Source organism: Colletotrichum fructicola, assembly GCF_000319635.2.
Source record: "Colletotrichum fructicola Nara gc5 chromosome Unknown KSG_Nara_v1_contig08, whole genome shotgun sequence".
In the NCBI taxonomy this organism is placed as follows: Eukaryota; Fungi; Ascomycota; class Sordariomycetes; order Glomerellales; family Glomerellaceae; genus Colletotrichum; species Colletotrichum fructicola.
In genome coordinates this window covers 2939975-2961599 of record NW_027094058.1, presented here as the reverse complement: position 1 = coordinate 2961599, position 21625 = coordinate 2939975, and the positions used below count along the sequence as shown (strand labels likewise).

General features: G+C 54.2%; 8 protein-coding genes across 8 annotated transcripts; 3 read left to right on the top strand and 5 right to left on the bottom strand.

Annotated features, from left to right (window-relative positions):
• Positions 1-491: 491 nt before the first annotated feature.
• sal3 (Importin subunit beta-3) lies at positions 492-4134 on the bottom strand (the record flags this gene model as incomplete). The annotated part of the gene is made up of 6 exons (XM_032025829.1): positions 492-699; positions 754-2825; positions 2878-3309; positions 3363-3538; positions 3628-3847; positions 3952-4134. 6 exons carry the CDS (start codon positions 4132-4134, stop codon positions 492-494), a joined length of 3291 nt encoding a protein of 1096 aa, XP_031877640.1.
• Positions 4135-6773: 2639 nt separating this feature from the next.
• On the top strand, positions 6774-8356 carry SDS23 (the record flags this gene model as incomplete). Its single annotated transcript, XM_032025828.1, has 3 exons — positions 6774-7133; positions 7189-7655; positions 7708-8356. 3 exons carry the CDS (start codon positions 6774-6776, stop codon positions 8354-8356), a joined length of 1476 nt encoding a protein of 491 aa, XP_031877641.1.
• Positions 8357-8890: 534 nt separating this feature from the next.
• On the bottom strand, positions 8891-9366 carry CGGC5_v013878 (GPI-anchored CFEM domain protein; the record flags this gene model as incomplete). The annotated part of the gene is made up of 4 exons (XM_032025827.1): positions 8891-8954; positions 9028-9090; positions 9151-9221; positions 9286-9366. 4 exons carry the CDS (start codon positions 9364-9366, stop codon positions 8891-8893), a joined length of 279 nt encoding a protein of 92 aa, XP_031877642.1.
• Positions 9367-11670: 2304 nt separating this feature from the next.
• Positions 11671-11988, top strand: RSA3 (Ribosome assembly protein 3; the record flags this gene model as incomplete). Its single annotated transcript, XM_032025826.1, has 1 exon — positions 11671-11988. One exon carries the CDS (start codon positions 11671-11673, stop codon positions 11986-11988), a length of 318 nt encoding a protein of 105 aa, XP_031877643.1.
• Positions 11989-12653: 665 nt separating this feature from the next.
• CGGC5_v013876 (uncharacterized protein) lies at positions 12654-14735 on the bottom strand (the record flags this gene model as incomplete). The annotated part of the gene is made up of 6 exons (XM_032025825.1): positions 12654-12824; positions 12883-13275; positions 13329-13520; positions 13582-13695; positions 13752-14428; positions 14483-14735. The coding sequence occupies 6 exons, from the start codon at positions 14733-14735 to the stop codon at positions 12654-12656; spliced, it is 1800 nt and encodes a 599-aa protein (XP_031877618.1).
• Positions 14736-15773: 1038 nt separating this feature from the next.
• On the bottom strand, positions 15774-16465 carry CGGC5_v013875 (uncharacterized protein; the record flags this gene model as incomplete). The annotated part of the gene is made up of 5 exons (XM_066153002.1): positions 15774-15812; positions 15859-15928; positions 15989-15995; positions 16186-16386; positions 16432-16465. 5 exons carry the CDS (start codon positions 16463-16465, stop codon positions 15774-15776), a joined length of 351 nt encoding a protein of 116 aa, XP_066007809.1.
• Positions 16466-17321: 856 nt separating this feature from the next.
• On the bottom strand, positions 17322-18179 carry nscB (Lactamase-like protein nscB; the record flags this gene model as incomplete). The annotated part of the gene is made up of 1 exon (XM_032025824.1): positions 17322-18179. The coding sequence occupies one exon, from the start codon at positions 18177-18179 to the stop codon at positions 17322-17324; it is 858 nt and encodes a 285-aa protein (XP_031877644.1).
• A 530-nt stretch (positions 18180-18709) lies between these two features.
• Positions 18710-21334, top strand: ubp8 (putative ubiquitin carboxyl-terminal hydrolase 8; the record flags this gene model as incomplete). Its single annotated transcript, XM_066153001.1, has 9 exons — positions 18710-18751; positions 18911-19108; positions 19187-19196; positions 19414-19533; positions 19607-19843; positions 19898-20008; positions 20111-20886; positions 20942-21140; positions 21198-21334. The coding sequence occupies 9 exons, from the start codon at positions 18710-18712 to the stop codon at positions 21332-21334; spliced, it is 1830 nt and encodes a 609-aa protein (XP_066007808.1).
• Between the last annotated feature and the right edge of the window lie 291 nt (positions 21335-21625).

Below are 21625 nucleotides of genomic sequence, written 5' to 3'. Positions count from 1 at the left end.
GGCAGCTTCATCACATCACAGCACTGTTTTCTCGAAGCCGCGTTTCACGTCAAACACAGTAGCATGGCCGGACCCCATGTTGCTGCTCCGTTCCACGCACACAATCAGAATTGCATATTGGCAGTGCTTCATCATATCGGATTGAATTTCTATCTGCAAAACAACCTCTCCTTTATATCATCGTATCGGCGTCACAGTGCGCCACCATCGGGCGGCGGCGAGAAAACGAAGGAACGGCCCAGACCGGCCTTCTTGCGCACACATTTTCATCCTCCAAGAATATCTCGGCTCTTGACGCCTCTTTCTCCCATGTTAGTTTTGTGTGGCTCGACTTATTCAAAGTCCAAAACTGTTGCTGCGGAGAGGGTCTTTTCTTCGTGCCTGTGGTATCATCTCAACATCCATCTAGTACAACAACCCCCAACTCCATTTTCCACGGAATTCTGAGCCTCGTGTGTGCTACTTCAACCGTAGTCAAGCCACTAGAAGTTCTATGAGAAGTAGGCCGTAATCGTACGTTGGGCCTCGGGTGAGAACTGCTGGAGCAGGGGTGCGGGGTTCACGCCCGCCGCGGAGAGGAGCGCCTTGATAGCCGTGACAACGCGGCTGGCCGTTTGCCCCTGAAGGGTGTCTGCTTCCAATGCCTGAGCGGTGAAAACGAAAACCTTACCGGCTTGGCCCATAACCGCGGGATGTTGCCTAAAAGTAATTGTGTTAGCGACTGCCCAGATTTCATGTATGTTCATCACTTACTGGTCAATGAGCTCAGCCAAGTAGGCATACGCATACGGCGCCGCTTCTTCGTCGTTGGTAACTGGCAGAGTCTCAATCCACTGAGTCACGATGCCATTGGGATCCTGGACAGAACTAGCGTTGTAGTGTAGAATTTTGGCGATAGCGGCACAAGCGTTCTCCGTGGCGTACACGTTGTCTTCGCTGCGCGCGTCGGGAACTTGCGTGACCTGGAAGAGAAAAGGCATGGCGCCGCCCAGGAATTGAGCCCAGGGAGCACCGCCACGGTGAGCAGCCACACCGATACCATACGCAGCGGCCTGGCGGATAGCCGGTGATGAGTCCCTGCAGCCGTCAACAAGAGGTTGAGTAATGTAGTTGGCGTAGCGCTGGCTTTCGGGCCCGCAGTATTCCAAAACGTCGTCCATAATGCAAAGACCCCACTGGCGTTGCGTCGGGTCATCTGACTTGAGGAAGCCTTCGTAGGTGCTGATCAGGCGCTCCCAGGCAGGGAGGAAGGCGGATCCGTGGTTCTTGAAGATGGCGTGGAAAGCCTTGTTCATGTCTGAAAGGAGCGTCTGGTCATCCTCAATGGCCAACAGAACATCGTCAGCTTCATCTTCTGCGTCCTCAGCAGTCGCACCCTCCTTGTCTTCAGCGCGCTGAGCGACACGGTCCTTGTAATCCTCAATGGCGGAGTGAACTGAGTCAATGAACCGAGAGAGGTGATCGGTTGTCAGACAGCCCTTGCCAACTACCTCAACCGACTCGTAGAAGCACTGGTACATTTCGGCCAGAGTATCGATAGCAGGCTCGGCAGTCAACACCTCAAGAAGCTTGTCGACAGTGGCAGCCCACAATCCGCTGAGTTCTGGGGAAGGACTTCCATACGTCTTCTTGTAAGAGCTGAGGAGCTGGGGTACCAACTTGGCAGAGATGAACCTGACCGGGTCATGGAAGAAGAAAGCCAGGCCTGGGAGAGCGATCTTCTCCATGATCTGTGCGACGTAGGGGGCAAAGCTGCCCTCGAGTACCTGGGCGTAGACAACCAATAGCTCAATGGCCATATTCTTGTCCTCCATAGTGCTAGTACGGATACCGATCATCTTGCCCTTGAGGGGAACAAGCTCCCATCCATCCTCTTGTTGGATCTGCTCGACCTGGTCATCGTCGTCCAGAAGCTGAATGTCGGCCTTCGCACTGGCCAACTCGAGAAGAGGAGGCATAACGTTGGGCAGGAAGGGCAGGAACTCTTGTCCAAGAACTCTGCACATGCGACCCCAGCAGTGCATCAGGTACTGAGCTTGCGGGTCATCAGAGTCGGTAATGTTAGCCTGAATGTTCGCGAGCAGGTGAACCAGGGTCATGGCATCCTGGCCGAGTCTCTCCTTGCCAACAGCCAGAGCGATCAAGGTAGCACACTCCATAGCCTTGGCGCGAAGAAGGCGAAATTCCTTCTCGTTCTCCGTCTGCAGGACATTCACCAACAGGGGCATGAGCGTGTCGTAATACTTTGAGAAAGCGGCCTCCGCGGCATCAGCAATGGTCGCAATGGTCGACAAAGCCTGCTCCTGGACGTATCGCTTCTCATTCTGCAGGAGCTGGAAGAGATGAGAAAGCAGCTCATCCAAGTAGGGCTCCAGGATGGACTTCTCGGCCTCCTCACAGAAGTTGACCAGAGCCGCAGCAGCATGAGACTTAACGCGGGCCTCGGGGGAGTCGAGGACGGGGATGATTGCCTTGAGAACGCGGTCGTAGTAGTCCGTTTGCATCTTCGGCGCGAAGTCCGTGCTCATTTGACCCAAGGCATTGCATCCAGCCCAGCGCACACGGGGATGGGGATCCTTGAGCGCAGGAACAACAAGATCGAGGACCTGGCTAAGCTCCCCAATCATGAGCTCTCTGCAGCCCTCAGAGATGGCGGAAATCGCCATGAGAGCCGCATGCCTATCTCTCCAAGCCATAGAGGTCATCATTCTAGGAAGCCAGTTAAAGGTCGGGGCGAGGATTGTCTGTCCGCCAAGCTTGTTGGCCAGTCGGTCCATGCATTGCTCTCCAGCAACGTGGTTTTGGTCGCTCTCCTCTTGGTCAAGCTAGAATTCGTTAATAGGTAAGCGCAAAGGCTGGAAAACAGGAGCAGCTCACATCATCAGACGCCAGCCATTCAGCAGCATCGTCATCATCTTCGCCCAGGTCGGTCATCAAACTCAGGCACTGGGTGATCATGTCGTTCGTGTATGTGGGGTCCTTGCGGCACAGAGATGGCGCGTAATCGGCGAAAGTGGCCATCAGCTCCAGGGCGTTCTGGCGGCAAAGGTTGTCGAGCTCCTTATCCTGAATAACAGAGACGGCGAACTGTACCAAGTTATGGAACAAAGGCTTGAACATCTTCGGCGCAGTCTCGGCCATATCGATGAGGGCGACGAGGGCGCCGCTGAGGTCTTCAGAGTCATGGCTGTCCTTGATCGGGGGCAGGATGTTGAGGACGTCGGGGATGAGAGGGTAAAACTTGGGCTGTGCCTTCTTGCCCAGGTTTCTGAAGAAGGCGGCAAAGGCCTCCATGGCAGCCAGGCGTACCTTTTCCACTGTCAGTTCGTGCTCTGCATGGTGGGCGCCAGGGTCCGTCATACCTGAACAGAGTCATCCTTGAAGCCCTTCTGAAAGGCTCCGATAACGTTGTCCTCGTGTTGCTTTTCGATGACACCGGGGGTGGTTGAGAAGACGCGGAAAGCAGTCTCGCGCTTCTCGGCGTCGGGGGCTATGCTAAGCTGGAAGAGACCTCCAAGGAGTTCGGGCCAGGAATCGTCTGCCATGATGTTAGGCGCAAGTTCAATCCCAAGCGCGGGGCTTCTCGCGTGCGTCTGAGGTGAGTGGAGTGTGAGGTGAAGGACGTACTGTTCTCGGTGTATTGCCTCGCTACCTCAGCGACAGCGTCGCTGATTTTATTTCGTACGGCACGTTGGAAGTCCCCTCCCAAACTCTCGAGAAGCTTCTGGCGGATGACGGCAGCCTGGTCCTTGGACAAGGACAAGAACATATCGACGAGCTCGCCGCGCTCATTTTTGCGGCTCTTGGAGGCGATTCTTCGGAAAATAACGGCAGCGAAAGAACGTGTCTGTTGTGGTGATGAAATTAGCCAAATGTCGCGTCGCGAGGGGCAGAAGAGGGGCAGGGATGGAGAGTGTGTGAGGGGAGCCCAGATGCGAGGAGGAAACATACCGAAGCATCAGCACCGATTTGAATCTGCTCAGCCAGGCCCATCAACAGGACCTCGGGACGGGTGGTCGTCCAGTTGTTTTGCAGATGCTCCTCCGCTTGCGTGCGGACAGAGTTCTCAGGGCTCTGCAGAGCTTGCAGGAGCTGTCCCAACTCCTGGTGGACGTCTGGCGGCAACATGGACATGATTGCGACCGGTGGCAGTGGTAAATGCTATCGAGTCGAAGGAAGTTTTTCGATGTTGAAAATGACCAGCCCCAAGACCAAGACAGTCGGGGCGGTGGAAGGTGGACAGAACCGCGCGAAGGGCGATGTGGGGAGGCTCGGAGGGATAAGAGTTGGCGTGTGTTTGGCTCTGGAGGGGGGTGCGTCTCTCGCTCGCTCTGGCTCGGTGGTTTTTTTTTTTTTTTTAAAACCTTGTCTTTTGGCGGTTGTCTCTTGAGAGCGCCAAAGTAAGCGAGCGCGCGTCGGAAGGCGGAATAGAAGGAGGAGGACAGTAAATTTGCGGGTGAGTACAGTCAACTACTGGATGCAGCGACTGGCGACAATGAGCATGGTATGCGTTGCGGGTGGTAGAGAGGGAAGGAGTGGTTTTGGTGGCTCAAAACAAAGGAACTCGTCACAACAAAAAGATATGAAGTGAGGCAGTAATGCCCACGATGGTTGAAGGGACTGGAGCCGGGTCTTTGGAGGGGGAAAGCAACACAAAAATGACATGGAATAATTTTGCGCGGGGCTGTTGGGTGGTGGAGCAAGATGCGCTGCTGCCCGCCCGCACACGCCACACCTCTTGAGTCCCTCTGCTCCACTTGCTGAACGGCCGGCCCATGGTGCCTTACCATTACTTTCCATTGCGAGTGCCCTCCGTGCTTCCCTACCTAAGGTACTAGATATGTTGCATACGCTACCTTATTACATAAGGCACATCTAGGTACGCTCTTAACCCAGGAACTCACGGTTGAAGGTAGGTAGGTAAGTACCTAAGGTAGGTAAGTAGACAGGCAAGCAGGCAAGGACCAAGCTGGCAAGCTGGGAAGGGAGTCCAACCCGACACGCCTCAGGTCCCGTCGGGTCGTGGATCGGTCTGCAGGCTGGCTGGCGGCAGCCCATGGTTCCATTCAATACCTACTTGACTGGTTGCTCCCAAAGGTCTGAAATTGTTAGTGGGTTGAACTTTTGACTGGCTGTCAATGCATGTGAATGTTACCCAGTATTGCCTGGGTACTTTCCGCCGGTAATTAGATATCAAATCCCGTTGTAAATAGTTCATTGTTGGCTAATGAGACAGAGCAGCAAACAATGGTGAGTTATTGACCAGCCTGTCTCGTTCTGGGGGACAATCTTACCGGCACGTCCGTGGTATGCCACAGGATGCCAAACATGGTGATGGGCGTAGCACGACAGCTGCCATACCTACCTACCTTGGGTAAGGTACGCAGGCAGAGCCCACTCGCTGGGTAGCAATCAAATGCCCAACAAACAGGTTTACACTAATTCGTATTGTTAGGACAATCGGTTCTCACAATGCCTTGGGACTTTGCGAAGCCCTGATGATTGTGCAGCCCGGTCCTCGGGCATGTCCTGAATTTGCATCCTACGTGCCTACCTATCACCTATGTGGCTGCAGCAAATTGACAGCACGCGTCGTCGATCAGCAGGCGATTCTTCATCAATGCCCTCCAGGTTGTTTGCGTGTCTGCGTGTCCGGCGGCCTGTGATTTGCTACCCTCCTTGCTAGGTATGCATTATGTAAGGTGCCACGCATTGGATAGGTAGGTCCATATCTACCTTAAGGTATGCAACAATTCGGGTGGAGGATGGAGGGGCATCGGGACGGATGCCAGCTGCGGACGGTCCGGTGCCATGAGTGTGGTGAATCAAGCAGAAGCGGGGACTGCTTTGGCCAGCCACCTTCATCACCGCCCGCCACCGTCACCGTCACCGTCACCACCGCGCTCGCCTGTCAAAGGAGGGGTAGGTAAGGCCTGCAGTGTAGGTAGTCCAGTGAGCTGCCCCTGCTGCTTGTCAATCTCTCCTCACCTTCATTGGGTCTTTCTAAGGTGCTTGCTAGGTAATTTAACCCAGTAACTATCGGCGTTAGCACTTGGGGTTCGAGCACCTGGGGAACGGGAGTGAACTTACCTACTCTGACGACGCCCTCGCAAGCCGCCCCCTCTCACCCCACGATTCTGAATCTACCGTTTTTATGTTCCATCATCCGACTTCAGAATACCCGTCCCTCCTGGCTCTTACTCGATTCGAACCGGGTACCATCCCATCCCATAGTGATACTGCTTCCGGATCCTCGTGTCGTTAGGTACATAATCGCATCCCCTGCCCGGCCCATTTCAACATCCACCATCTGCTGCGTCGCAAGACCCAGGGTAGGTAGGGTGCCGCGCCGTTGCCCCTCAATTACCACCTCACCGTACGGATACAACCCATAGCTCTACGTAATTAAGGCGGTGCACCTACTTCTACCGCCATCACCTCCAGCTCCAGCTTCCATTCTCTGAGGTACGCAGTAATAAACCGAGTCTCGGCAACGCTGCCTTGAAGTCGCAATCAGCCGGCCTGGAATTGGCCACCCCTAGTCTCTCGACACCCTCGCCCGCACTCTGCTCAGCCACCGTCGCCTCCGCGCTCCCTCATTTCTGCGACTACCTTACCTGATCTTCAGCTTTGGACGACCATTCCTAACGCTTTGCAAATCCGACGCGGAATCTACCTCACAACTTTCCCAAAGCCTCGAGTCGAAGCAATCGAACAATTTGGAAAATCCATCACACCGATTTGTTTTCAAGTGACGCCCCTCGTGTAGAGCAATGGACGGAGCAGCGGCACCCGCGCCGCACAAGGACGAGAGTGCATTCGTCGCAACCTCACCCCCTGCCGTCCCCCAACGAACTCCCTCCCAGACGAGCTTGCACAAATCGACACATGCCCATCGCCAGAGCTTCGTTGAGAACCTCAGAAACGCTCCGGGCTCCCCTCGCGCCCAACGTCACCCTTCATTCACCCAGGCCGCCGTTCAAGAGCTCCTCAACCACCCTCCGGCTGCTAACAAGCACTCCAACCCGCGCTTCGCAGGCCGTGACTGGCGCGACGTCTCCGTAAACGAGCTCGTCGCTCAAGACGATGTCAAATGGGTCGACCTGGACTCCAGCATCGAGGAGGCCTCCATGGTCTGTCATCCAAAACCCAGCTTCTCCGTTGTGACCAGTTCTAATGCCGCGCTAGATTCTCGTCAAGCAAAGCCCCTCCAATGTTGTCCTAATCCGAGAACATGCATCTTCCAAGACCGCGGTTTCCACTTTCGACTACAACGATCTCAACACATACCTGCTGATAGTTGTCGGACTGGCAAGGCCCGATGAGGAGCAGATTTCCACATACGATGACATCGCAACGAAGGCCCGGGAAGGACGGAGCATAGCTCTGCGCGATATACAACCTCTCTGCAGAAAAGAGTCGCTCATTACGCTGCCCTTCGACGAGACGCTTGACAAGGCCATCGAGGTCTTTGGCAGCGGAATTCACCGCGTTCTTGTGACTAGCCCTGCTGGCGACGTAATCGGTATTCTCAGTCAGCTCAAACTGGTAGAGTTCTTCTGGAACGAGGGCATCAACTTTCCTGCCATTGACAAGCTATACCCCATGATCCTGCGTGATTTGGGCATTGGGACTCAGCAAATCGTAGCGGTGAAGTGAGCAGCCCCCAAGGTCTACCCTTTTCCAAATAAAGCTGACCCCTTGTAGTTCCGACAGCCCACTAGGCGACGCGCTGGCCTTGATGAACGCCGAAGGCTTGACGAGCGTTGCTGTCATCGACAACGGCCACAATGTTGTCGGCAATATCTCCAGCGTAGATGTCAAGCATCTGACGAACGCCGCCGATGCGCCCCTCCTCAAGTCGTCTTGCATGCACTTCATCTCCGTCATTCTCAGCGAGCGCGGCGTTGAGCACGGCAGAGACTCCTTCCCAGTCTTCTACGTGAACCCTTATTCGACGTTGGCGCACACCGTCGCGAAACTGGTCGCCACGCAATCCCACCGCATGTGGGTGGTCGAGTCCGCGTCCCCCAGCCCGAGCGCGCCCGCGACACCCCTGCTTGGCCCGACGACGTCAAGCGTCTTGGTGCCAGGCTCGGGGTCGGCGCCGCAGTCGCCGCTACCTACGCAGGTGGTACACAACGTTGTGCCTGCAGCCGCTATGCCCGGCGCTCATCTCTCGGGACGGCTCACTGGCGTCATTTCCTTGACTGACATTCTGAATATGTTCGCCAAGTCGTCTGGCTTGCGGCCCTCGGATCCAGGCGAGCAGCGAGCGCGACGCCGTAGAAGCTCAAGCAGCTCCATTCGGCCGAGTCTCGACTCCTCGAGACCAAGCCTTGATCTGCGCCGGTAATGGGAATAAGCGCAACTTACTTCGGAGGATGGATGTTAAAGTGGATGGGGTGCGTGTTGGTGGGGTTTTACGACTGGCGTTTCCTGGGTTTCGCCGCATGGGATCAATTGACAGGAGCGTGAGTTAGCTGAAGTTTATGCTTTACATGAGACGGCCGGAACTCTTGCAGTTGATCCAATTAGGAGAGCATTGCAAGCTCTTATTCCCAATACAGAGGGTCTATATTTAGTTCACATTGCCGGCCAGCCGTGATACATGAGACGAAATCCGGTGGTTGGCGCTGCTATTCTGCTTTGCCGAGTCCCTGAATGTGATAATACCTAGGTTAAATCCAGGAAGAAAAGTTACGCAATAGGAGCAATAGGAGCAACTAGTCATTGCGCATGTAGTTCGACGGTTCAATCGAATGGGATAGGCCGGCAAAGTCTTTATTGAGTTATGTACGTGTTGTTTCACCCATTAACTTGTAGACGCATCCAAACATCTCCATCGCCTACCGACATTCACCCTTGGGCCTTGAAACGCAGCGGTTTCTCAGAGTTCAATGGGCACTCCAACGGAGTTGCAGGTCGCGGTAGCCCAGTTGAGGGCAGCAAGGCTTGTTAACAGATGTTAGTACTTTTAGAGGCCATTATGGACGGTGTCGGCCAAGGGGTAGGGGGAAGACTTACACATCGGCAGACCCGCAAGCGCCAAGGACGCAGCTAGTGACGGCCGAGTTGTAGGCAGAAGAGCTGCAGGAAAAGTTAAGCGGAGTCATATTGCGCAGTCTTTCGTCTAATGGCATTACTTACGCGCAGATGCAAGCAAAGTCAGTCTGAGAGGCGCAACCGGAGATGGGGAAGTTGTCGACGAAGCAGGGCTCCTGGAAATCAAGAGGATCAGTCAGTCGTCCGCGACAGCGAATCATCGCTCTGAGAGTATCATACGGCGCAGTCGGGGAGTTCAGAGAGGTCCTGGGCAGCAACAAGGCTGGCGAAGAAGGCAACGGCAACGGTCTTGAACTGCATGTTGACTGGTGGGTCGGATCGACGTGAGAGTAAGTATATAAATCTTGGTTGGGTCTGAAGTAAGAGATGAGACTGTTGTGCAATCGAGTGGATTGATCACGACATTCCGGGGAAGATTATCATGGCTTTATATAGACGTCCTCTATCTAGCCACATTCTCTTCTCACTTTCTCCCCTCCTCTCCGTACCTGATCTCCCAGAGAGTCATGACATCTTGCTAAGTCGGCTTACCCCGCAAACTCCTTGTTCAACCAACGATTCCAGCCCTCACATTCCGCTTGCGAGTAACATCAATTTTCTTTCACATGAAGCCGACGGGGAGCACGGAGGCGCGGGGTCGAGGAGATGAGGAGGTCGCCAAGGCGGTCATCGCGGACTGAAGCGACCCCAGGCGGATGTGACGTTCCAGGGACAAGGCTAACGTCGGTGAAATTTCCATATGGAGAATCTGGAGAATATGGCAGAGGAAAAACGTGTGGCGGCATTCAGCAGATTGTGAGTGAACAGATTACGATGACCCTTCGACAAAACTGTACCATGCGATGTAGGTGTTGCTAATCGGGATATCAGGTTTGGTTACGGATGCAAAAGCCAGATTTAGGGGTTTATATCATCGCTTGATAGACTTTGGTTGGCTCAGCAAATGTCCTTGGAGTTGATCAGCTAGGCTCGCCTTCACGAGGGCATGCCTAGATAGACATGGAACACCTCGACAGCACAACATGGCCAGGTCGACTAGCGCCACAGCAAGGTTCCCTTGGGAAGAAATAAAGCCTTGCTGATCATGAGGCCAAACTAGACGCCAGACAGCTCGACTGATGTGACATTACGGAGCATCGCGGGAGAAACCAGTTCTCAGAGGTTCGTCTAAGAAAGCTCACACACGCCACAACTACGCTTCTCCACAGGCAATCAAAGATCGGTTGCCACAAGGGACAGGGCCGGCATCATCACCCAGGCACAATGGCGACAGAAAGGGGGGGGGGGGGGGGTCCGCCCTACTGCAAGGAAACCTGGACAGGGAGGCGTGTGTTATCCAGCTTCTCCCCAGCCCCGCCGCTTAGAGCTCGAAATCCGGGGTTTGCGGGGAAGAATACGACTCTGACGATTTGGTCGGGGTTGCAGTCGGGGAATGTGCTGGCCAAGAACGAGTTCCTGCATCGGGGAAAGCACCGGAGCGGACAAGTTGCGGGAGGCGGTTGCCGTTCGTGTGCCTCACGTCGTACTCTGTCATGCCGAGGCGGCTTGCTTGGGTTAAAAAAAAAGCATCTGATGATGATGCAGAAGGAAGTCCTCGTCTCTGTTGATTTTCAAAAAGGAGCCAATCTTATGCGTCTGACCGACGGACTATGTGAGAGACCAAGTGTGAGCGAGTTTTGTAAACAGGATGTCGAATAGGTTATCGAGATGATGGCTCCGAGAAGGGGTAGCTAGCGTTCAAGGGCTCCCCGCGCCGGCAGTTGGATGCCGCTTTGGAAATCTGGGTCCGCGCTTGGTGGAGAATTCAAGGCTGGATGGAGGGGATCAGCGATTCGGGAGAGATGTGTGATGGCATATTAAGATTGTGACATCGTCCAATCTCACAACCGTTCGTCTCATGCTAGGAATCAATTAGAGTGGCTAGAAACGACCACTAAAACCAGTCAGTTCTATTAGTCAAGCAAAACACGTCTGTCTATCTTACTTAGCATGCAACGAGGGTTTGCGTCGAAAAGTTGAATTGAAGGGGTTGAGTTTGTCGTCTCTGAGAACTAAAAAGCGGCCGGGCAGGCAAGAAGCAGAAGAAGAAGAAAAAGTCTGTGACGAGGGCAAAAATGTTCCGAAACCGAGAATCGAACTCGGGGCTATGCCTAACCTCTTTGTGGATGAGAGGGCATCATGTTGGCCACTACACCATATCGGATGTGGATACCTTTGCTGCCGCTTAATTGAACTAGTGGCCTACCCATCATGTGCCCACAAGCCGTAGAGAGGCGACAAGACAGCTTTGGGCGTCGGATAGCTTAAGACAATAAGCTAAATAGTACAAACATATTCATCAGGCACCATGTTGCGTGGATAAAGCTTGAGAGATGAGCTGAGTTGATTGGGTTCAGCTGAACCTTCTCAAAGCCTGAACTGGTTCGGACAGTTACGATTACTGTGTTTTCACACTGTATGTCAAATCTTTCGCCTAGCAGAAATCGTGAGTAAGCTTCACTGCATAGTCACCAAAACTAAACCTCATCAACTGCCCTTAAAAGAAACCTCAAATCCCAGGTCAACAGAATACTCCTACCGTTCAATACAAAGACATCATTCATCATGTCCGTCTCCCAAGAATTCACAAATTTCTACCTGCAGCGCACCACACAAGAGTTCGCCGAAGACCTCGACAAGGTCCGCGAGGCCGACGACTTCAAGGCCGAGTCGCTGCCTTTCCTCATCCACGCCCTGCAGCAAGGCACCGCGCTGTACCCTGCTGCCGACCAGCAGCGCGTCATGCGTCCCGCCGCTGCCGTGACTGCTGCTGCAGACGTCGCTGAGGATGAGGACGTCGACATGGAGGGAGCGCAGCCTGAGAAAAAGAAGGCGAAAGGCAGCAAGAAGGAGAAGAGCAAGAGGAAGAAGTCCTCGGGTTGAATATGGGAGGGCTAGGGAGATTTCTAGCGGAGAATTCGGGAAGCGCGCCCAATGAAGGGAAGGAAAGTCACGCGTTCTCGTTTGACCCATCACCAACGCCTGCTCGCGCGCACGAACATGGTATCGCGAGAATGACACCAAGCAATGAGTATCGCTCTCAGATTTGCGTGACGAGCTTAGGCCAGAGCATGACAACAAAGTGCCGGCGGTCCAACTTCAAGAGGCTTCAGCCAGGCGCGCTTGCATCATCAACTAGAGCCAGCTGAAGGCGCCAGAGGGGGTTAGGACGGGATATTGTTGCTGCGCTCAGAAGGAAGCGGTGAACGGAGCCATGAGAGTATTGAGAGCGCGTCAAGATCGGCAGGCGAAGGCGTGACCAGGGACAAACCATCATGTGTGAAGGAAGCTTAATAACAATCATCAGAGCAACCAAGGTATCAAATGCGGCATCGTGTATACATCATCATCATTAAAATGCCAGCTGCCTTGGCCGTCTAAGTATAAGGGGGTATCTCTGGATATCAGGGACCAAAATCAAACCATACACCAGGGCACCAATGTCGTTTATCGCACTCGTCCATGACTGCGCCGTCGCAATGTCGCGCAGCGTTCCACACTGCCATTATCATTATCACCACCACCATACCGTTGTAGGTGCAAGGCGTTCAAGCGAGCCTGTAGGATTGCCTGCCGGCCTCTTTGCGCACTGCCCAGCCCTTGATGGCAAGGACGATGATCTCCCATGCCATCAGGACACCCACCAGTCCCATGGTCACAGTATACATGAACATGGCATCAAGCTCGTAATGGATCATTCCATCGACCGTGTCGCTAGCCTGGATTTCGTTAGTTGGAAAATCTCACGAGGAAAAACTGCGGAAGACGGCGACTCACACTGGCCATGAAGATGATGCCTCCAGAGATCAAGCCAAATGCGGCCAGGAGCTCCGTTGGAGGCCGAGACGGGAGAACAGACTTGGGAGGCTTCAGGTACATGATCACGTAAGTGAAGCCTCGCGCAAACGAAGCACCCGTCAAAAGGTTGCCCCACTGCTTGTGCACCATGCTTGAGATCATCGAGTGTTGGGTGTGCGAGCTCATCATGATCCCCAGGAGGAGAATGACGAGCGCCGGAATGGGGTTGATGGAGACTCCATATTGCTTCGGGGGCTGCAGGATTTCGCGCTCCTCGTCGTCATATGTCTGCTCCAGATTGGTTGTAGCGATATCGACGACGGATGTATTCAAGAGATCACGGATGCGGCTCGACTCGATGAGCATGCCAAACTGTTTTCGCGTGTTAGCAAACCCCGTCTCGAGGCGTCTACTACCAAACTTACCATCCCACCACCGATGAACAGGACCGTGATTGAAATGTGCTCCAAGTCCTGGGCGCTGTATTCACCTCCCCAGTTTCCGAGATGCTCAAGAAAAATATTGGTTGAGCCGTAGACGAAAATGAGGGCGCTCTCGACAAATTCCGCCGAGGGCCGCCACTTGCCGTCGGCTCGTATCGGCCGAAGGTTCCACGCCTGTCGGACCACAAGTCAGCAAAACGGGGCCGATGGCCTCCGGAAACGGGCCGCAACTCACCCATCCGAGTTCGCCGAAACTGCCGGTCCACCGGCCGAGGGTTAGCAAACCAAGCCAGAAGAAAATTCCACCCTTGATCCAATGCGCCAGACCGCTAAAGATCCCATTGCCCTCCTATGTCGAGTCAGCATTTGCATAATTTGTGCACGGTAGTGTTTTTCAGCACTTACGAAGAATCTCCCGTAGGTCACGATGCCCAAGCAAAATGTAGCGAAGCCCAGAGGTAGGATGGTCCTGTCAACAAAGTTGTAGACGCAGAGCAGGCCTTTCCGCACTCTAGAAGAGATCTTTCCCGTCACCTCCGCGATTAACGAGCCGGCCTTGTTCTCGTGGCTGACAGTGGGCATAGGCATGGATGGACCGTCCTCCAATTCGTCGCCATCCTCAACATATTCTTTGCGGTGGACATCAGAGACGCGCGGAGAGACTTCGTTCGAAGAGGAAGACCGGGAGTGGCTTCGAAGTGACTCGGTACAAGGCTCGGTGCCCTGTCCGCTGTCATTGGACAGTCGGTACTCGTTGGCAAATGGCGACCCATTCATGCGGTGGTGCTCAGCCATAGCGGCTGTAGAAACGGGAATGAAGGGCTGGTACTCGTTCTTGTTGTATGTTTCAAAATTACGGCTACTCGAAGCGCCGGCAACCTTTCCTAGCAGCCCGATTAAGACCTGCGCCGACACGACCCAGGTCACCAGCCAGCCAAGCTTGCTATGAGCGTTGTTAGGATACAGATCGGGGGTATTGGCGTTGTAGACCGTGGCCAGGACTACGCCAAGCGCATTCATCGCAAGGAAGACAAATTGGAGCGCCAGCGTATACCGTGAGCGCGCGATTGAAAGCATGACGGCTGCAGGGCATGTTAGTCGGCGTCGCATTCTCGGCGTTACCTTGGCAGACTCACCAACTGGCAGAACGAAGACCCAGGCAAGCACCATCGCCCCGATGTGCGCGTACATGACACCGGCATGATCTGCGAGAGCGAAATATGTTGGTGGGTAGCTATCGTTGGGTTTGGGTTCTTCTGCGGCGCCGAGGGGCATATCCATATTCATGGACGTGCCGTCTCCGCCGTCTTCATGAGCACCATGGGCAAAGACCAAGGGCATGAGGCCCAAGACCACTAGTGTGGTGAGCTTCTCGATGGGTTGTTTCATCTGGGAGTAGGGAAAGTGTCGATTTCGCTCAAGAGATGGTAGAGCTGCTGCCAGCTCTAAGTAAGCGCAAATAGAACCTCGGGATTCCGTATGATGTATTCAACAACCTGGGGCTCACGTGGTTTGCTCCCGTGAACAGCTTTACGTGGAAGTGAGAGGGATGAGATGGAGGGGTAAAGCTTCAGGGATCCAGCAAGGGCGAAGCCGGAATACAAGTACTCTGCGGCATGTGGATTGAGCCAACAAACGCAAGAACTGAACAGCGCCGGAGCGGAGGCCGAGAGAAGTCCATATTTCGCGGCGGGGTTTTGGGCAAGCTACAGAGACGGTACTCGTGACAAGATCAGGTAAAGTAGGTACGTCAAGGTAGCTAGGTAGCTTCTGGGCAGTACTCGGCGAAGGCAGTGACTGCCAAAATTGAGGTGTCCACGTTCAAGAAGAGGTGAGGCCTGGCCGAGTAGGGCTGGCTGGGTTCCATGGTGGTGTGTAAGTCGATGGCACCAAAGCACAAAGGCCGACTCCGAGGGTTCCGGAGGCATCCAGTGGACGTCGGCGAAGAAAGTAGACGACGCCGCGTTACTGGGGGTTGAGTTACCTAAGTGAACGACAACCCACCGACCCGAGTTACGGGTGCTCGCCGGCGCGGAAACGGTGGAAGTGTGAAGTGCCACCTGGATCCTAAAATCTTTTTTCTTCCTCGTCTTTCCTCCCAAGTGGGGGAACCAGGCAGGGATGAGCTGCTGCATGGGCTGCCTTAATGCCTGCTGCAGTGCTGCCCGCTCACTAGACGCTAAGCTGAGTGTGGTTACGGCGGGGAGCCCTGCATCTTTGCGAGCCGCGTGCCGGCTGAGCTTTATTTTTCCCTGTGTTCGTGATTGTGGGAAGGGCGGTGGTGACGACATTGGACTGTGTACAGGCCAATTTCGCGCAGCAAAGGAGGGCATTCGCAAGGACAGTGCGGCGCATCCAGGGTTGGCACAGTAGGGGCGGGCTGCTATCGATGGATCGCCAAGCCCTACGAGCCGATTGCCGCACCGCCTATCCGTATGGTCTGTCAGATGATCCTTGGCCGGAAGTCTGGATATTTCAGAAAAGACCTGCGGAGATGTCGAGAAAGACCTACGGCGTCGAACACGCCAGACAACGGACATGCGAGCCAAGATTCTTCTTCTGCCCCTCCACACAAGACCGGGCTTGCATTTGAGTCATGCGGGAGACGCGAGGCAACGTGGGCGTCATGGTGCCATCCCTACCAAGCTCCTTGGAGACGACGTTGTGTCAGCCATGTACTATTATTCGTCGCAGCGGGGTGGGGGATGCAGTGCGCAGAGGTCAGCCATGTGCGAGCTCATGCCTACGCCTTACGCGTTGCAATGCCGTTAATAATCATCAACGGAATGCCGGCTGATGCGGGAAGCGCCAAGTCAGCCTCAGTTCATGTCAAACATACTTTGTACGTGATATCGGTTGTCGTAGATGAAGCTCAGCCAAGATGGAGCTGAAAACTTGCCAAGACGGCTCCTTATATGCAATAACGGAGGAAAAGAGGACAGCAGATAAAGTCCGTTCCAGACACGCTCTTCGGCACTCGTAATGGACCACCCGGCGTTTTGAGATACAACATCCGGTTCCCCTCCGTTTTCTCTCACCGCTGCGACTCGCTTAGCCGTGCGTACCTTATGGAGACATACCTTACCACGGAGCGAAATTCTTGCGTCCGATCCATCCATCAAAATCGTGATCCCGCGCTCCCTGTGTAGCCCCCACCCAAGCTTACCGGCACTCTCTTTCTGTCTCCCGTGGAATCCGGACTCAGGTCGGAGTCCGACCCGCATCGATCACGGGTTCGCAGGCCGCTGTACAGGGCCAGAAGAAATGGTGGGTGAGATTTTGACCCCAACACCGACCGCCACATCACCACGCCGAGAGCGCCATCAAGTAACGTAAGGAGTTCAAGTGTTGTGACTCACGACAGCGAGGTAAGGTACTGAGTACGCGCTGGTAACTAATTATATTGCATAACTACCTTACCTAGGTACCTTACCCACGCGTCTTGAAGCTGCCGTCCAGAAGCGCTACGATGCCCCACTGTTAACCTCGCTGGCCACGCGCTGGACGTCATCCCGTAGTGACCTACCTAGTGTAGGTACCTTAAGGTAGGTACCTAAGGTAGGCCCAGGTACTGAGGTTCCGCCCCGTCACAAGATGCCCGGGTCGTCCGAACCTTCCGAATGCCCTGTCTGTTGGTCTGTCTGCCTGCCTGCCTGTTGGCACTTCTTCGGCGGCATCTAAGAACACGCCAGACTTACTTACACTGACAGTTACGGGCCTTCTATTTGAACATTCCGTCTCCATCGCGGAAACGTCCGGATTGTGACTCTACCATGATGCGATCCAGCTCCTGGCAGCGCGCGGTTTCCCCGCTTCGCTACCTCATCTTCGTAAGGCACCTTACGGTCAAGCCACGCTCTACCCGACCTTAGACAGGCCATCTCGCCGCCGCGGGTTCCCGTCTTCGGCCCCGAAGCCCCGCCAACCCGCCAAAGCCTGTCGGACTGCTTAGAACTTTATAACTTAGTAGGTACTTTACAACGACGAATATCCCCTCCACGTCCATCTATCGCCGCTCTGTGAAACCCTATCTTCCCTCTCGAGTTTTTCAAGAATTTGTATGACTCCGCTGGACGCAGGGACATGCAGCTCCTCTGGAACATCACGATAAATAACCTTGACCAGCTCCATGGGTGTCCAAGCGTCTGACGGGCCTCCATCGGAACCGACATTTCTCTTGGATCGCAGTGTTCGGATGACCTGCTCCTCTCTGGTCTTTCGATGATTGATATACTCCATGATCTTGGATGGGCCGTTGTCAATCACTGGCCCATGACCTGGGTACGCCCTGCCCTTGAACAGGTGCCTCATCTTCTCCAGACTATTGAGGTATGTGGCGAGGTCCTCAAATACGGCTGTGCCCTGCCCCAAGACGTTGTCTGCCGTGAACATGGCGTCCTCTTCCTCCAAGACGAAAGCCATGTGATCCGCAGTGTGCCCGGGGGTAAAGACAGCCGTAAGGCTGACCCCATCAACGGCGAACTTCTGCCCGTCCGCCATGTCCGACTGGCCTTCCTCGGGCTGATTCTTGAAGATCTTGGAATTTGGCGACAGCTCCAAGAGCTGCTGAATACCACCCTGGTGGTCTCGGTGCCAGTGAGTGATCAGAACCGTCTCAATTGTCGCCTTTTCTTGCTCCAAAGTGGACTTGACAGCAGCAATCCATGACGGCAAGCCTTCGCCGGTGTCGATCAAGATACGGCGGCTGCCCCGGCCGAGCAGATATGTGTTGGTGCCTTGCAGTGTGAATTTTCCCGGGTTGCCGCCCAGAATGCGTATACAGAGGGGACTCAGGCGCTCGACCTCGGGAAGAGAGACAAGCTTCGTTGCCATTTTGACGCTGTGGCTGTAAGCAGAGCCGAAATGTTCGCGATTCGGAGGGGCGAAGCTGTGCAGTCGTCTTAGTCACGGACCGGCGTTGGAGTTACAATTTGAGAGTGCGCTTCGGAGCAGACCCCGCATTGTTGTCCCGTCGTCTTATGTGTCCTTGAACCTCTATGATCTGCGATGGAATTGTTTGAATATAAGCAAACCAAGTCGCCGTGCAGATGGGTGAAGGCGCAATCGAGGGGTTGCAGCCAAGATGCCGAGGTTGGCTGAGACGAAAGGCGCCCTATCTCCCAAGGTAGGCATGGACGCTTACCTCATCACATCGGTTTCTACTCTATTGCCAGTGACAACCACCCCTTCAGGCCCGTGGGGGCTGATCCCAGCTACACCCCCACTAAAAAGTTCCCTGGGCGCCAGTGGAACAACCTCTGTGATGTCTGCCTTCAGGGGCGAGGCGGCAGGCGGATAAGGTCACCTTAGTTCTTATCGATAAGAAACGGTCCCCCCGATCAGGTGCCGATAAGGTGGAATCAATGCTGTTGGCTGAGGTGCTTCTCGCGCCCGTCTCTACTAAGGTACGAGCAGAAGGCTAAAGGACGGCCTGCAAGTGTTCTCGTCTGTGCACGTGGCGCCAGCTTCGACATTTGCATCTTCCAGGGATCGTCCAAAACCCCCCAAATTGCTCGCCCTCTGTCCTGTCCAGGCGATCTCCAGGTGCTGTCTGATTGCTGCAGACCGCGACTGCTTCCGTCCGTCGCCACGCCGTCTCGAACGCGGTTCCCTGGGCTCGGCGTCTCGCGAGCAGAGCTGCCGCCTGCAACACCTGGCTTGCGCCGTTGAACCAGTGTCTTGAGCAGCTTCATCGAACGATTAACTGCTGCCAGCCCATCCCCGGCAAGCCTATAGTAGCCTTGTATTGGCCGTTGACGGAGGTGAATGCGTCTTCTGTTTGCTACGGCTTTTCCATTCTATGTTCGTATCCTTGAAGCTAACAATTGGTGTCGTCGCAGATTCCCTGCCGTTGTCGTCGCCTTCCGACCTGCGCTGCCGATCACCCTCCTCCCCATCATTACTACTCTGAGACTCTTCTCTCCATCACAAGGCAACTTTCTCATAGCTGTCGCAACTCTCTAAGGACAAGCTACCCCTATCACTGTTATCGGCGAACAGAACAAGGGGAAAAAAAAACAGAAGAAATAAACCCAGAGAGATTTTCTTCCAAGACACAAGGCTCAAGTCCGCCGAGGACCTGGCTGGTCGACTACAAACAACATGTCTGCGCGACCAACAACACCAATGTCTCCCAAGACCGCTAAGCTCAAGTCGCCAGTTCCAGGCACACCGGTCTTTGGCTGTGGTTCGTAGACCCTTTCTCCATTCGGAATTAGATGCGCTGCTGTGAAATCCTAGACAATGCTGACCGACACTAGAGCATGTTCAAAAACTGTTCTCCCAGTCACAGGATGTCATGAACTCATCCGTGTTTCACTACAAGATGATACTGAAGAACATCTTTGAGGGAACTCCAATTGTACCTCAGACGTCTAAGAATCCTGATGGACAAGCGATTACTTCCCTCACATCCAACTACCTCTGTCTGCAGTGCTCAACCATTGTCACCGAGGACGATCGTCTCAAGCACGGCACAAAGAAGCAGCACCGCTTCTGTTAGTTCCCCTTTCTAACTAACCGGCTCCTTTGCCACCTACTGACCTGGTCAGATGTTGATTCCCGCAGCGGGGCTCTTTACTGTCAAATATGTGATGACCTAGTATGGGACCCCACTCTTGAGGAACTGCGTGTGCGCAAGATGGGCACAGGAACCTTTTCAAGTAAGCTGAATCTCCACAAGAGAATGTTGACTACCCAAACACTTGTTTTAGGATGGATAGTAGGAGAGACAGCCAATGTAGACGAGTGCTGACGAGTGCCAGACCGCAAGAGAAAGCATGATGAGATGTTCTCCGACAGCATCAAGGACAACCCCCTATACATCTCCACCAACACGACAACCGCCTCCTGCAAGGCTAATGGCCTGCGTGGCATATATAACGCTGGTGCTACTTGCTATCAGAACGTCGTGCTGCAGAGCTTCCTTCACAACCCCATGCTGCGGAACTTCTACCTGAGTGATGGACACCAGAGCAACGATTGCCAATTGACAAACTGCCTGAGCTGTGCCATGGACGATATGTTCCAGGACTTTTATGCAGTTGAGAATACCAACGGCTTTACAGCGGCTAGTATCCTGTCTGGATTCTGGATCTCGGAGAAAAAGGCTTTCGAAAACCTTGTAACCACCAAGGAACAGGACGCGCACGAGTTCTTTCAGTTCCTAGCCGAGGAGCTACATGAACGCAATGGGGATGGGAAGAAGCCGGAGACGGGTAGCGAGCATACCTGCAACTGTATCATCCACCAGACATTCTACGGCAAGCTTCAAAGCTCCACGACGTGCCAAAACTGCGGCGGTGTCACGAACGCCGTGCAATCTTTCCTCGATCTCAGCTTGGGACTCGAAAACCTTGCTCATAAGAGGAAAAAGGGCGGCCAGAAAATCCCGAGCCTGACACTTCAAGAATGTCTGGACGAGGAGTACGTCAAGTACGACAAGTGCGAGTACCGCTGCCACAATTGCAACGGCATGCAGCAAGCACGAAGAAATACCAGTATTAAGCGTCTGCCCAACGTGCTTGCCATTCAGCTGAAGGTCAGTCCGGCTCTCGCTTGAGCCATCATTGCGTGCCACTAACCTGGTAGAATAGCGCTTCGAGTACAAGCAAGGTCGCCACGACAGGGCGCCGTCAAAGATTGACACCGTCGTCAACTTTCCACTGCAGCTCAATATGCTGCCATACACGAGCCGAGGCAGAGGAACGGAAGCCAAGGATGCGCACGAGCTGGGCAGATCCTGCACATACGACCTACTCAGTGTTGTCGTCCATGTCGGCGAAATCGACACCGGTAAGTAATTTCCGGAGAACAGGGCAGCTGCAGTTCAGCACTAACTCCTTTTGCCAGGCCATTACGTGTCCTACTGTCGAGTGGGCGACCAGTGGTTCAAGTTCAACGACCACAAGGTCGAAATGGCATCGAAGTCGGATGTGCTTAGTGCCCAACCCTATCTACTCTTCTACATAATCCGCTCCCTCTCGTAATCTCCACCGGGAAAGAGCACATGTTACGCCGAGCACATGATGAACAGCGTTCGATAACAAGGAGCGTGGGCAGGGGTTGATAGTCTGGGAAAACGGGAAAGGTGTCAGGACTAGCATTTTGTCGGCGTTGGAAAGAATCTCGGTCTTGCATCAACATTAGGTTTGGGTCTTTGGCAGACATCAAACGCATTGGATGGCAAGCATTGGCATCACATAACCTGGCGACCGGGGAAAGGCCGTCTTTGTATAGAACAGCGAGAAACCAGCGAAGTGTACTACTATTTCAATTCA